This window comes from Lagopus muta, chromosome 3 (genome assembly GCF_023343835.1).
Source record: "Lagopus muta isolate bLagMut1 chromosome 3, bLagMut1 primary, whole genome shotgun sequence".
NCBI classification, from domain to species: Eukaryota; Metazoa; Chordata; class Aves; order Galliformes; family Phasianidae; genus Lagopus; species Lagopus muta.
This window is the reverse complement of record NC_064435.1, coordinates 84,857,256-84,868,086: the sequence shown is the minus strand read 5'-3', so window position 1 is coordinate 84,868,086 and position 10,831 is coordinate 84,857,256. Positions and strand designations below refer to the sequence as shown.

The 10,831-nt window shown below is 44.3% G+C and overlaps 1 protein-coding gene across 11 annotated transcripts in view; it reads right to left on the bottom strand.

The window, feature by feature from the left end:
* Positions 1-47: 47 nt before the first annotated feature.
* Positions 48-10,831, bottom strand: part of PHACTR1 (phosphatase and actin regulator 1) — a 291,827-nt gene continuing 281,043 nt past the window's right edge. For all 11 annotated transcript variants that reach the window (XM_048940524.1, XM_048940521.1, XM_048940525.1 and 8 more), the window contains 3 exons: positions 7,749-7,889; positions 4,624-4,700; positions 48-2,265 (listed from right to left, as the gene is read on the bottom strand). In XM_048940524.1, coding sequence (XP_048796481.1) covers positions 2,250-2,265; positions 4,624-4,700; positions 7,749-7,889 — 234 coding nt within the window. In that variant the 3' untranslated portion in view covers positions 48-2,249. The remainder of the gene's footprint in view (positions 2,266-4,623; positions 4,701-7,748; positions 7,890-10,831) is intronic.

Genomic DNA, 10,831 nt, shown 5'->3' with positions numbered 1-10,831 from the left:
TTAGGCTACCAGCTGGCAGAGGTGGGTGCTGTCAGGGTCAGTAGCAGTATGAGATGTTGCCCACAGACTACCCATTCCCCTGTAGACGTTAGCACTGACAACAGCCTGCTACTTCTACCTCTTTTCTCTTCATTTTAATAATCAAATTAAAAAAATAAAAATCTCCTTTCCCTCCCACTAGCCTATTCCATCCTGCAATCTCTGTCACTGCTCTCCTTCCCATTCATACCGAACCTCTAGGCTCATGAAGCAATGGTGCTATAGGCACCATAGGCAGAGAAGAGGAGGGTTGGTTGCTCCTCAGCCATTCTGCAGAGCCCCTTCCTGCTGCTGCGTGGTTAAAAGCCTAGAGGCTTTTTTTCCCCTTTCTGAAAGCCTGTGATGCAGTCTTGTTACATATATGTATGATTAAATTCAACCACCATGATCCCCAGCTTTTCAAGAACATAACTGCAAAGCAGCGCCTGTCTGGCTATCAGTGCTCTCAGATGCTGCCTCTTGTCTCCAGTGGAGCACATCTGTGAGGTACTGAGTACCACTAAGCGCAAACGGAGCCTGAGCGTTGTTTGGGCAGGCTGAGTTCATTTCCATGGGCTGTATGCAGGTTCTTTTGCACCAGAGGAATGAAACTGAGGCCTGAGATGAGGCAGGAGTGCTGGGCACTATGCACTATTGACCAGAAAATGCTCATGCAAGAGAGAGGCCTCTTGGCCCACGATCAGTGAAGGGCAAGCTTAGCATGGAGGCAGAGTGGGAGCACAGAGGGATAGATAGATACTGGAAGACAGAAAGGGAAAAAGAAAAAAATAACAGAAATAACAGTGCTTTAGTTAAACTCTGGCCTCTCTGCTCTAATCTTCTAAGCATAATAGCTATTATGGAAATGAAAAGGTGTCCTGAAGTAATAATCTGGAACTTACAGTAATGTTGCTATTGTACTTTGGATCACTGACCCAAAACAGTGTAATAGCTTCTTGCAAGAGCTAGAAAGGACTCGTAGGCAATGTTCGCCCATGCTTACTGGCATTGCACTAGTTAAGGACTTGAATCTAAAAGGTGTTGGCCTACATCCAGAAAAGCACTTAAATGTGTTCAGCTTCAATGAAGCCTGTGAGACCTGGTCTGGATTTCAGTGAGACTGTCTGCATGCTTGTTTAGCATTAAGCACACACTCAAGTAGGCAGGTAAGCCAGGCCCAGAGCATCCAGCTCTCTGTGCCCTACTGGGTCAGTTCATATGTTAAACCTCTACGGTAAAAACAAAAATACAACAACAGGCCCCTGGATTTCTGTCCTTAAGCTTCAGCTGCACGTACCAGTGAGGAGTCCCACCATCCATACCAATGCAACAGCCTTCCTTTGTTAGGCTAGTTGACACACCGTCATGCTTTTCTCAGTACACGTTTAGGATCAGTTCTTTATACCTGGTATAGGGAGGATAACTGTCCCCCATCAGCCCCCAATTTTCCCATGGTGTGCCCTCTGCAGCACAGGTGGCAATCCCAGCCCTTCTTGCTGCTGGAGGTGCGTTGGCCCTCACACAATCATGAGGCTTGAGCATAAAAACAAGCTACAGCCTGAAAGAATACCATGCAGTGACCACATAGGGAGTCCTTTTTTCTTCTTGGGAGCCAACTGTTGCCATATGCTTTTCCAGGGTAGGCAAGCAAGCAGCTTCAAGTCAGATGATGGTTGCAGATGAAACGGCCCACAGAGTAGTTTTGCTTCTTCTCTGTCCTCATAAGGTGCTTGCAGACTGAAAGGAGCGTTTGGTATAAGGAAGTGCTTTAGTGCCATAGGTGCAGGTCTACTGGAGACTTCACCCAGGCCCGTGGTTCCCTGGATACCATCTCAGGGCTCTCTCAGGTTGACGACAGAGGCTTGCCAGGGTGAAGGGTACCTGAAGGTGAACTAATGGATGCCCCACCAGCTGGGCTTGAACACGTATGGCAAATCCACATGCCAGGAAAGTCTTACACATAAATGCTGCATCTTGGCACGATTCCCACCAGGGGTATTTTCTGTAATTGAAGCTTGAGCCAGCAGGTCTGATGATGCTGCAGTACCCATCACATGTACATACAATTTTCTTTTATATTTTTAAATATTCATCTACTTTTTTTCTTTTTGTAGAAAGGCAGTTCATAAGATTTACATTGTACATAACAGGGAAGTGAATTATACCAGCACTTATGGTTCCTCTTTGTTATGTTTTGAAGACAGCATAGTAGTTCAGGTAGAATTTAACTGCTACGGTCTGTGAAACCTAAAATGCAAGGGAGGGAAAAAGAGAGAAGTAGTAAGATAATATTTTCACATATATGGTACAAATTAAAAGGAAAAAAAAAGATCTAATTGCTACAAAATTATGCAGCTGGATTCCTGCAGTACTGACATCACCATGTTGGCACTGCAGAATTAGAACAGAGATGGAAACTTCCTTGGTTCTCACCAGACTTGCAGCTCACAGGCATTAGCAGTTAGCACTCAGATCTATCAGAAGCTTCTCTGTGTTTCTGGTAGGTCTGAAGAGAGGAACAGGGCTGAAAAGGCCACCATTTCTGCAAGAGCTCATCAGCAGGAGGCTTGTTTCATCAGCTGTGCAAATGCATTTTTTTTTAGGGTTTGACTTTTTGAATGTGAGATTTTTTTGAACTAATTAATCTGTCCCACTAGGAAAGCAGCAGTGACACTCTCAGCCCAGCTTATGCCACTGCTTAATGACATGAATAGGTCATTACCTTGCTAATGATTTTATAATGGCGATTTATCTAAGTTTATTTAAAGGAATTACTCTCCTTTGTTTCAGCCTGCTCCCTTCAAGTGTGTATTTCCTGAGGCCATTTGCCAAACCAGCAAGTCCTGCTGAACTTCAAACACTTGTGCCAATTTCTATTGGAGCTGTGAGTTTGCCCGACCCAGGCCTGAATGGGTCAAAGCCATGTGGTAGCTGTCAAACATAAATGAGCATAACTCCAAGGGTAACCACTCACCCTAGCAATGGAAAAGAAGCAAAACACTGCTCTGAAACCTGTAAAAGGTAAGCAGGTAAAGAGGCCTCCTGGAAAAACTAAACTAGCATGTAGTTTTGTGGGATGCTAAAATGCCTCAAGGAAGTTACTGGAGCTCAACTGCTTGTAGCAACATCTGCTCTTAAACAGCCTCATCCCTTGTAAGTTAGATGTGCTCAGTGAGCCAGGTGTTCCTGAAAGCCTCAGTCACTGGAGCTGACAGATCTGGCCAGCTCTCATGGCTCAAAGGCAGCTGCTTGCTTGTCTTTAGCAGCACTTCATCATTACAAACCCCAGTGCATCATCGCAGCACATGACAGGAAGTGCAAGGTTGTTGTTACAGCAAGGGACACATGCATTATAAGTGTGGTGAATTTTAATAAAGAATTTATACATTAAAAAAATCCCCTAGGACAAAAAATATTTTTCCTTAAGCATATCATCAAAGAATAGTAGGATGTTATAGTCACAAAATAAACAAGAGAGTTTGGCAAAGCAGACTATGATAACAGAAGAGAATAAACAGAAGGCTTACCCCTATCCTGGGCTCACTCACAAAACACCAGCAGAGCAGATCTCCAGCAGAGATCCTTCCCCACTGGCAGCCAGCTCTTAAATAGGTCTAGGAGCAGCACAGCTGAATTGCCTTCACCTGTGCTCCTGTGGCTGACTCAGTGCTCGCCTCAGGTGGTCAATCAGAGGTTCAGGCTGTGATTCAGCAGTTCCCATACACTTAAGCTTTTCTGTATTTTTCTTCAAAACCTTAACTGCAACTGTTATGACCACCACCCATCTGATGAATACATCAGTGTGCTATCAGCTCTGTCTGGGCTGAAACCAGGACACAGGGAGGGCACAGTGCAGTGCTGACTCCAGTGATGGCAAATAATTGTGTGCATTCAGATACATTGGCTTAGCCATGGTCCTGTGAACAGCAAAAAATACTCAGCTATGTTTTCTGTTTTGATGAAGGAACTTGAGAATAAGCTTCAAGATTAAAAAAAATAACGTCAGTTTTTTTCCATATATTTGTGGCTCCCTTTTCAGTCAACATAAATACATTAGAACTGCAGATTTTCAAATGGAATGTATAGAGTTGTAATCACACATTCAGCTCAAATGAAAATCTGATCATGTCTCTTCACCAGACTTCTACAAACCCTCTCTTACTGGAGAAATAGCCCTCACTTCACAACCAGACCTTATTCATGTCATTGCTCTTTGGCACTACGTACAGTTCTGAGTAAATATTCCCCTTCTGCATGGCCAATGCAAGATGTAGATGACAGTACTGAGAATGTGCACTCATTCATCCCTTTCTATGTACTTACTCAGTGAGAGTTCCCTGTCCTTCTCTTCAATGCTATTTACCCTTGATAGCAGCAGAACTGACACCAGAGCACGATGATTTCAAACAAAAGGTTACACAGTGAATGGTGTGTGCCTGCATACAGCCGTGTAATAGGGCAGCACACGTTCATTAGTGTGTTTCTTTGACAGCCTGTAATTCTAAGTGGGGTCATGAGTTCACAGGGTGCTTGAGAAATGGTTGCTGTTTTCTATTTTGTGGAAAACAACAGTATTCATTGCTGTCCTTAAAATAATGAACTTACCTTGTTAGATGCCTACTTAATTCATGAACTTCCATTTCAGAGCTTTTAAATTCATTAAGCTCTTTACGAATGGCTGCCTGCAAAGGACAAATAAACTCATAAATGTATAAATGACAGAAATCAAAATAAGTTCACTTTGTTCTCAAAACAATATATTAGAAGTGAAATAAATAACATTATTAGAGAGAAAAAACAACAACACGTGAAAAGGAAAAGAGATAGATGTTCTAAATTGCATAAAGGGAAGAAATAAATGCTTCAGTGGGATGGATCAATTTGAAAATGCAGACAGTGCTGATACAAAAGCCAATTTCAGTTTATTATGTAAACACTTTCATACACAGAATCCAAATTAGCGTAAGTATGAGACAAAAATCATGCACCAGAGCTTCTCAAACCCTGTGCTCTGTTTCAGAGCTGGACCATGAGTAAACTTAGCGTTGGTAGATCTCACCAGAATTACATCTGAAATGTCTCTCCCCTTTATGCAGTCCTAAATTCCCTCTGGTGAAGCCACCTAATCTGGGGCTGAGCTTACTGGAGAGGGAAAGGGGCTGGCCTGGCTCCCTGCTCTTCTCTCTGCCTCAGGCCATGCTCCTTTGCTCCCATCCTCTGTTCTGACTCAATTGTTCCACATGCCAAACCCATCCAAATTCACCCTAAGTAAGTGGTTGGGTCAACTTCAGTAGGAAAACCTGTTACCTTCAGCTGCTGTGGTTTGTCCACGTGGGAAAAGAAAATGATGAGAAGGGGAATACTGAAGAAGAAGAAGAAAGGTTGACTTTGAGTGACTCAGCTTCTTCGTGGAAATGGCTCTCAGCTAAAATGGCCCTCGCCCCATGTTGCAGGCTTCTGACAGTGCTGTGATATTTGTAGCACACAAGTGGGCCTCCCCATGAGCATATGGAACAGATATGCCAGGTGCCAGTGTGGCCAAGTGGTCCCATGAGCCCGAGGTGTGTGCCACTGCTGGGAACCTCAGTGGCTGGAAACGGCCACTCCAATTATGGGTACTTGTGGCTGTCAAGAACGTTTTCTTGACTGAGTCTAAACCAGGATAAAGAGCTCAAGCCCACATCAGGGCTTCCACAGCAACCACTGATCTGGTCACCAATGACCTGTGCCTGGACAAGGCCTACATGACAGATCTTGTGAGTGTGTTCTACAGAACGAGCCTCTCGTGTTCTTTCTACATTGCTCTGCCTCTGTCTGTCAGAGCAGAGAGATGATTATGCACCAACTCAAGGGTCTACCTTCAGCAGACCATTTACTGCTCAAGTGACTGTGAAGAAGGTCAAATGGCCTGCTACCTCCCATTGGGTTCGAAATCTATCACCTCCTGCATCTCTCAGCTGCTGGGGAGATGCAGAAGTGCCCTTCTTCCTCCAACAGTCAGTTATAATCTGTTATAGGATGCTGTAGCTCGTCAGGTTCTGTGGCATTGGGTTCCAATTTGACTTTTTCTTTTTTTTTTTTTCTCAACAGAAGGTAGTGGTAGGGAAAAGAAGGTGATCTGAATGGCAGGAATTAGAACACTTCCCAGATGACCCAAACATGAATGATATGCCAGAAGGGGCATTGATACTGGGAGGACAATTATTTTTTTCTCCTGCTTTGCTGAAAAAAAAGGTTTGTTTAGAGAAAAATGAGTCTTCTGATTTGTGTACTGACTCGCACATGTGTTATAAAGAAGGAAAAGTGACCTCAAAGTACTTCTCTTTCATACTGAACTCTTTAACAGGCTATGTTTCATAGAGATACTTGATAATTGTTCTTTCCACAGACATGGGGTGAGAAAAGACCTCTCTGGTCACTTCATCTTCTCTTCCCTGATGAGGTATTTCCACACCTTCCATTCAGTGCAGAGGTCTCTCAAAGACAGAAGAACTGATTAGAAATTTATTCCTTCCCTCACTTATTGGGAGAATGTAACTCCCAATAGATAGATAGGACAAGACTTCAGCCAACTGATTTAGCCAATATGGTGATGTAAAATGGGAAAAGCAAATTTAATGCCCTATATTATGGTCTGGGGACTGTCCAGAAAAAGATTTTTTTTGATCAGATCAGTTTATACTACATGAAAGTTACCGAAAGCTAAGCTGAAAAGGGCCTCTACTGAGGAGAAAAGTAGTGGTTATAAAACTTCACAATTAAACAAATTAACTAAGTAAAACTGTCTGTCCTTTCCTCTATGAAGCAAACCAAGAGCACCACAGGTGACTGTCACAGCCAGAATTCCAGCTCCTTTAAACACTGGATATCATGGTGTGGCCTCCATCACTGCATCAGGCCGTCAGCAAAGACATATGCAGGGCTTAAATCCAGGTACCTGAATGTCTTCAAAATTACAAGGGCATCACAGAGTGAATTCAAGGCACAGCAGCCACCTACCAGGCTCAGAGCCCTCTCTTCTTACAACTGCCATAAAGCATTTAAATTCTTCTTCACCATAAGACCCTCAGGATGTGACTTTGACCATTTGACAGCGATTTAACCTCTCTGCCACCAGTGCTGACACCAGAGACGCTGCTTCATGGAGCCAGAACTGGATTTCAGAGGACAGTGCACTTATTACCAAATATACAGCTGTTTTTCATCTGCAGGGCTCATGAAGCCTCTGCTCAGTGGTTACATTACTGTGTGGGAGGGAGCAGATATCCTGAAGAATCACACCTGTCTCAACCCCTACAGAAAAGTAACGTGGCCTTGGTGGGATGGAGGTGCTTTTGCCAATTTGACCTGCTGGCATTCTTACAGCCAGGCCTGCTCAGTTCTGGCAGGTGCTGCTCTGTAAGGTCTGTCTTGTGGAGAAATGCTTGTGCGCATTCTCAGCTGGCAGAATTCTGCAGCAAACCCCAAATCAATGAACAAATAACACAGGGCTACCATCAAGGCTTCTCTTCCAAGGGTCTTACTCTTTTTAAATGATGTAACGCTGCTGTGTTTCCACACACACAGGAGCCTTCTTGCCAAAGGTGTATAACTCAAACCAACAAACCTGGTGAACTGGGAAGAGAGCTCTGATGTTTCCTCCCTGGTGGCTGTGGGACCTGAGGGGTGCTGCTGACCATGACATGCTCTAGCTGTTCAGGTCATGGCTCTCCCCAGGTCACTCCACTTACTTTGTCGGCAGCCGTGAGTCGCGTCCAGGGTTTGTCTGCCCTCCTGTCATAGTCCTGCGCATCGGCCACCTCCACGTAGTCACTGAAGCGGATGAGGATCTTCCTCTCACGCAGCTCCTCTACCGTGGGCCTCTGACTCAGCTGCATGGTTGAAGAAGCGGTGGAAAAAGACATCAGAACTTCACTTCTTCCCTGCAGAGTGCTGCCTGGGGATCAGTTTTACTACAGCCACCATTGTGATAATAGGAGAATTCAAACATCACCAGGACTGTTGTTTTTACTGGACTTTCACAGACCTGCTACCTGGGAGATAGATACCTTGTTGCTTGCTACAGCACCTTGTTTGTTATGCCACCTTGCTGCTGGAGCGGAACACTGTTGTTTGGGAAGCAGCCATGGAAGAAGCCCCCGATCCCTGGCAGAAATTGGATGCAACACAACAAAGACAGCTGGCACAGTGATGCCTCATGAGGAGATGAAGACCTTATAACCTCACACTCTCCCACATGATCCCTTGTCTTGAGCTGTTGTGGATGCTTTAGTGCTGCCAGGGAACGGCTATGCACAGGAACAGGGTGGATCCTGCCTTGAGTTAGTTGCAAAAGGTGACAAACAACTTTCCTTACCATCCTGACATTCTACAGTCCTGCCCTTATCCTCCAGACATGGTGGGCAGGATGATGACTATTGCTTGCTGAATGTTTCACTGAGCGCTGCAGCTCAATTTTATGCCACAGCATATTTGACTTCAGCAGCTTACACTGCATACTACAAGCCAAATAACAAATTGCAAGGGTGGACTGTATCACGTCAGGAAAGACTCTTCAATGTTCCAAAGCCACTTCTTTCAAACTTCTCAGCAGAGAGAGCAGCCAGTCAATCTCTGGTATTCCATGTATGGAATGGCCGCTTACATGGGCAAGGACAGGTATCTGCATTTTGGGATCAGTTCTCCTTGGATGCTCAGCTTGCTGGTTAATCTCAAGTGGAATTATATGACTGTTAGTGAAGAAGCCACAACAGGTGTGTGCATGTGGATGTGCATTAGCTGCTAATCCTCCATTTGTGAAACACCTGTAACAATTATATCATCAGGAAAAATAACCATAAACTGCTAACATTTAGCTAGACAGTATCTCATGCTATTACCACTCACTAAAAATAAGTGGGCTTTGCAATACCTCACTCTTGTGACCAGTGAAAAGTTAAGTACTTCATAAAATGCTTGAGACTCTTTTCTGCAAAGGAGCTCAGGCTCCTGGATCCTGACGTGCAGTTCCACCTACCTCCCAAATTAAGCATCTCAGTACCTTTCACTTCACCTCCCAGGGAGAATTAGCATTCAAACCAGAGGGGATGCTGAGAGGAGGATGAAAAATCTGCGAGATCACAGGAAAGAAGCCCCACCTCCTTAGAGCAACACACTGCCGGGGTAGGACTGCACCCCATCCCATCCCACCTCTGCACTTAAATCCCTGTGTGACTCTCCTTGGATCATCCCTGGAGGATGCCTGCTTCTCTCTTCTCTTTTATAAGAAAGCGGTGCTACTGGAGGTGACAGTGGTGCTGCTCTACTGACGCAGACAGTCCTCACCACTCACAAAGTGGGTTCAGACATCACCTGTAGAAAGGCTGCAAAGCTGAACTGATACCCCAGTGAGCTGCTTCAGGACAACAGGAACCCTGTTCTACCCATCCTGGCTGCAGCTGAGACATTATTGCCCAGAGAAGAGAAAGAAATCACAAAAAGAGGTGTAACCAACCACACACCTCTACTGCCATGTCGTGCCTTTGCCTAGGGCAGCATCCATCAAGTTGTAGCTTGGTTCATATATTGTCTCTCAAGTCATAAGCCTCAGAGAGGCTTCTCTCTGATCCACAACTCATCTGGAATGTGATTCCAAATCACTAGTTTTTCTAGCAGTCCTGCTACTGGGAGCTTGGCAGCTTTGTTAGCACTGATGCACTGCTAACAAAACAACACAGCAGAATTTTTCTTTCAGTTTCTTTTTTTTTAATCTATGCCCGGACAGTGGGGATAGAGAAGATCTTTATACTGAAATAATGATGCAACTACAGCCAAATATTGCAAAGATAAGAGTGTGAGACTCCATCTTTACTTCTATCATCTTTTTTTTTTACCCAGCAGCTTGAATAAAGGGTGAATCACCAGTATTATCTGTACCATTTTCAGCTTTTAACATTTCAGGACACAGCACAGCTGATACTTGGACTATTCTTTCAAATAAAATGTTTTATGACATGCAGTATGGTGACATCAGCAAAAAATGAAATCTATCAGCTTAACTCTGTGTCTCTGAATGGCACCAAGTGAAAAAGGAATTCCTATAAACCTTGCAAGCTGGAAGAAGCCTTCCAGAAAACGACTGGCTCTATTTTGCAGCTTCTGTCAACTGTTACCAGCTGACTCTCGTGTTTGTATCCATTTTAGAGATAAACAAGTTCTACAGAGGAGAGGGCAGATGACTGCTGATCCACTGCACCATGCTGTGCCAACCTGATGCCTGGCTGGTGTCAAGAATGCTACAGCATCACAAGCCCATTGTGAAACTTTGGTGTTAATGTGCTTTTTTCATTCTTAGGTGGCACCTAAATGTAACACAGACTAAAAGCTGGTTCTCTTCCTCTAAAACTGCATATTGTTTTTAGATACCCTGACTTTGCTTTGGAAACATACAACTACTGCAACACCACTGCAATGACAGGTATTGTACATCCCACTACAGTGGTGGTTTGTGTCCCCATCCCTGCTGAGCAGCTGGGGCAAGTGAAGTTGAAAGACCAGCTCAGGGTGACCCAGGACCCCATGGCAGAGCTCTGAGCTGCCATGAGATGCACTGTTCCTGTGCCAGTGCTCTGGCTGAAATACTGTCCTTATATCCAACAGCTAATGTACAGCCATAAATCTACATATATTTGCATACATAAGCACACATACACAAATATTCAATATATTAAGCCAAAGCACAGATCCAATCATAATAAATGGGGAGAAAAGGACAATTATTTTAAGACAGCAATAAAAGCTTCATTATTTGTACTGTTAACAAACTGCCCTGCCT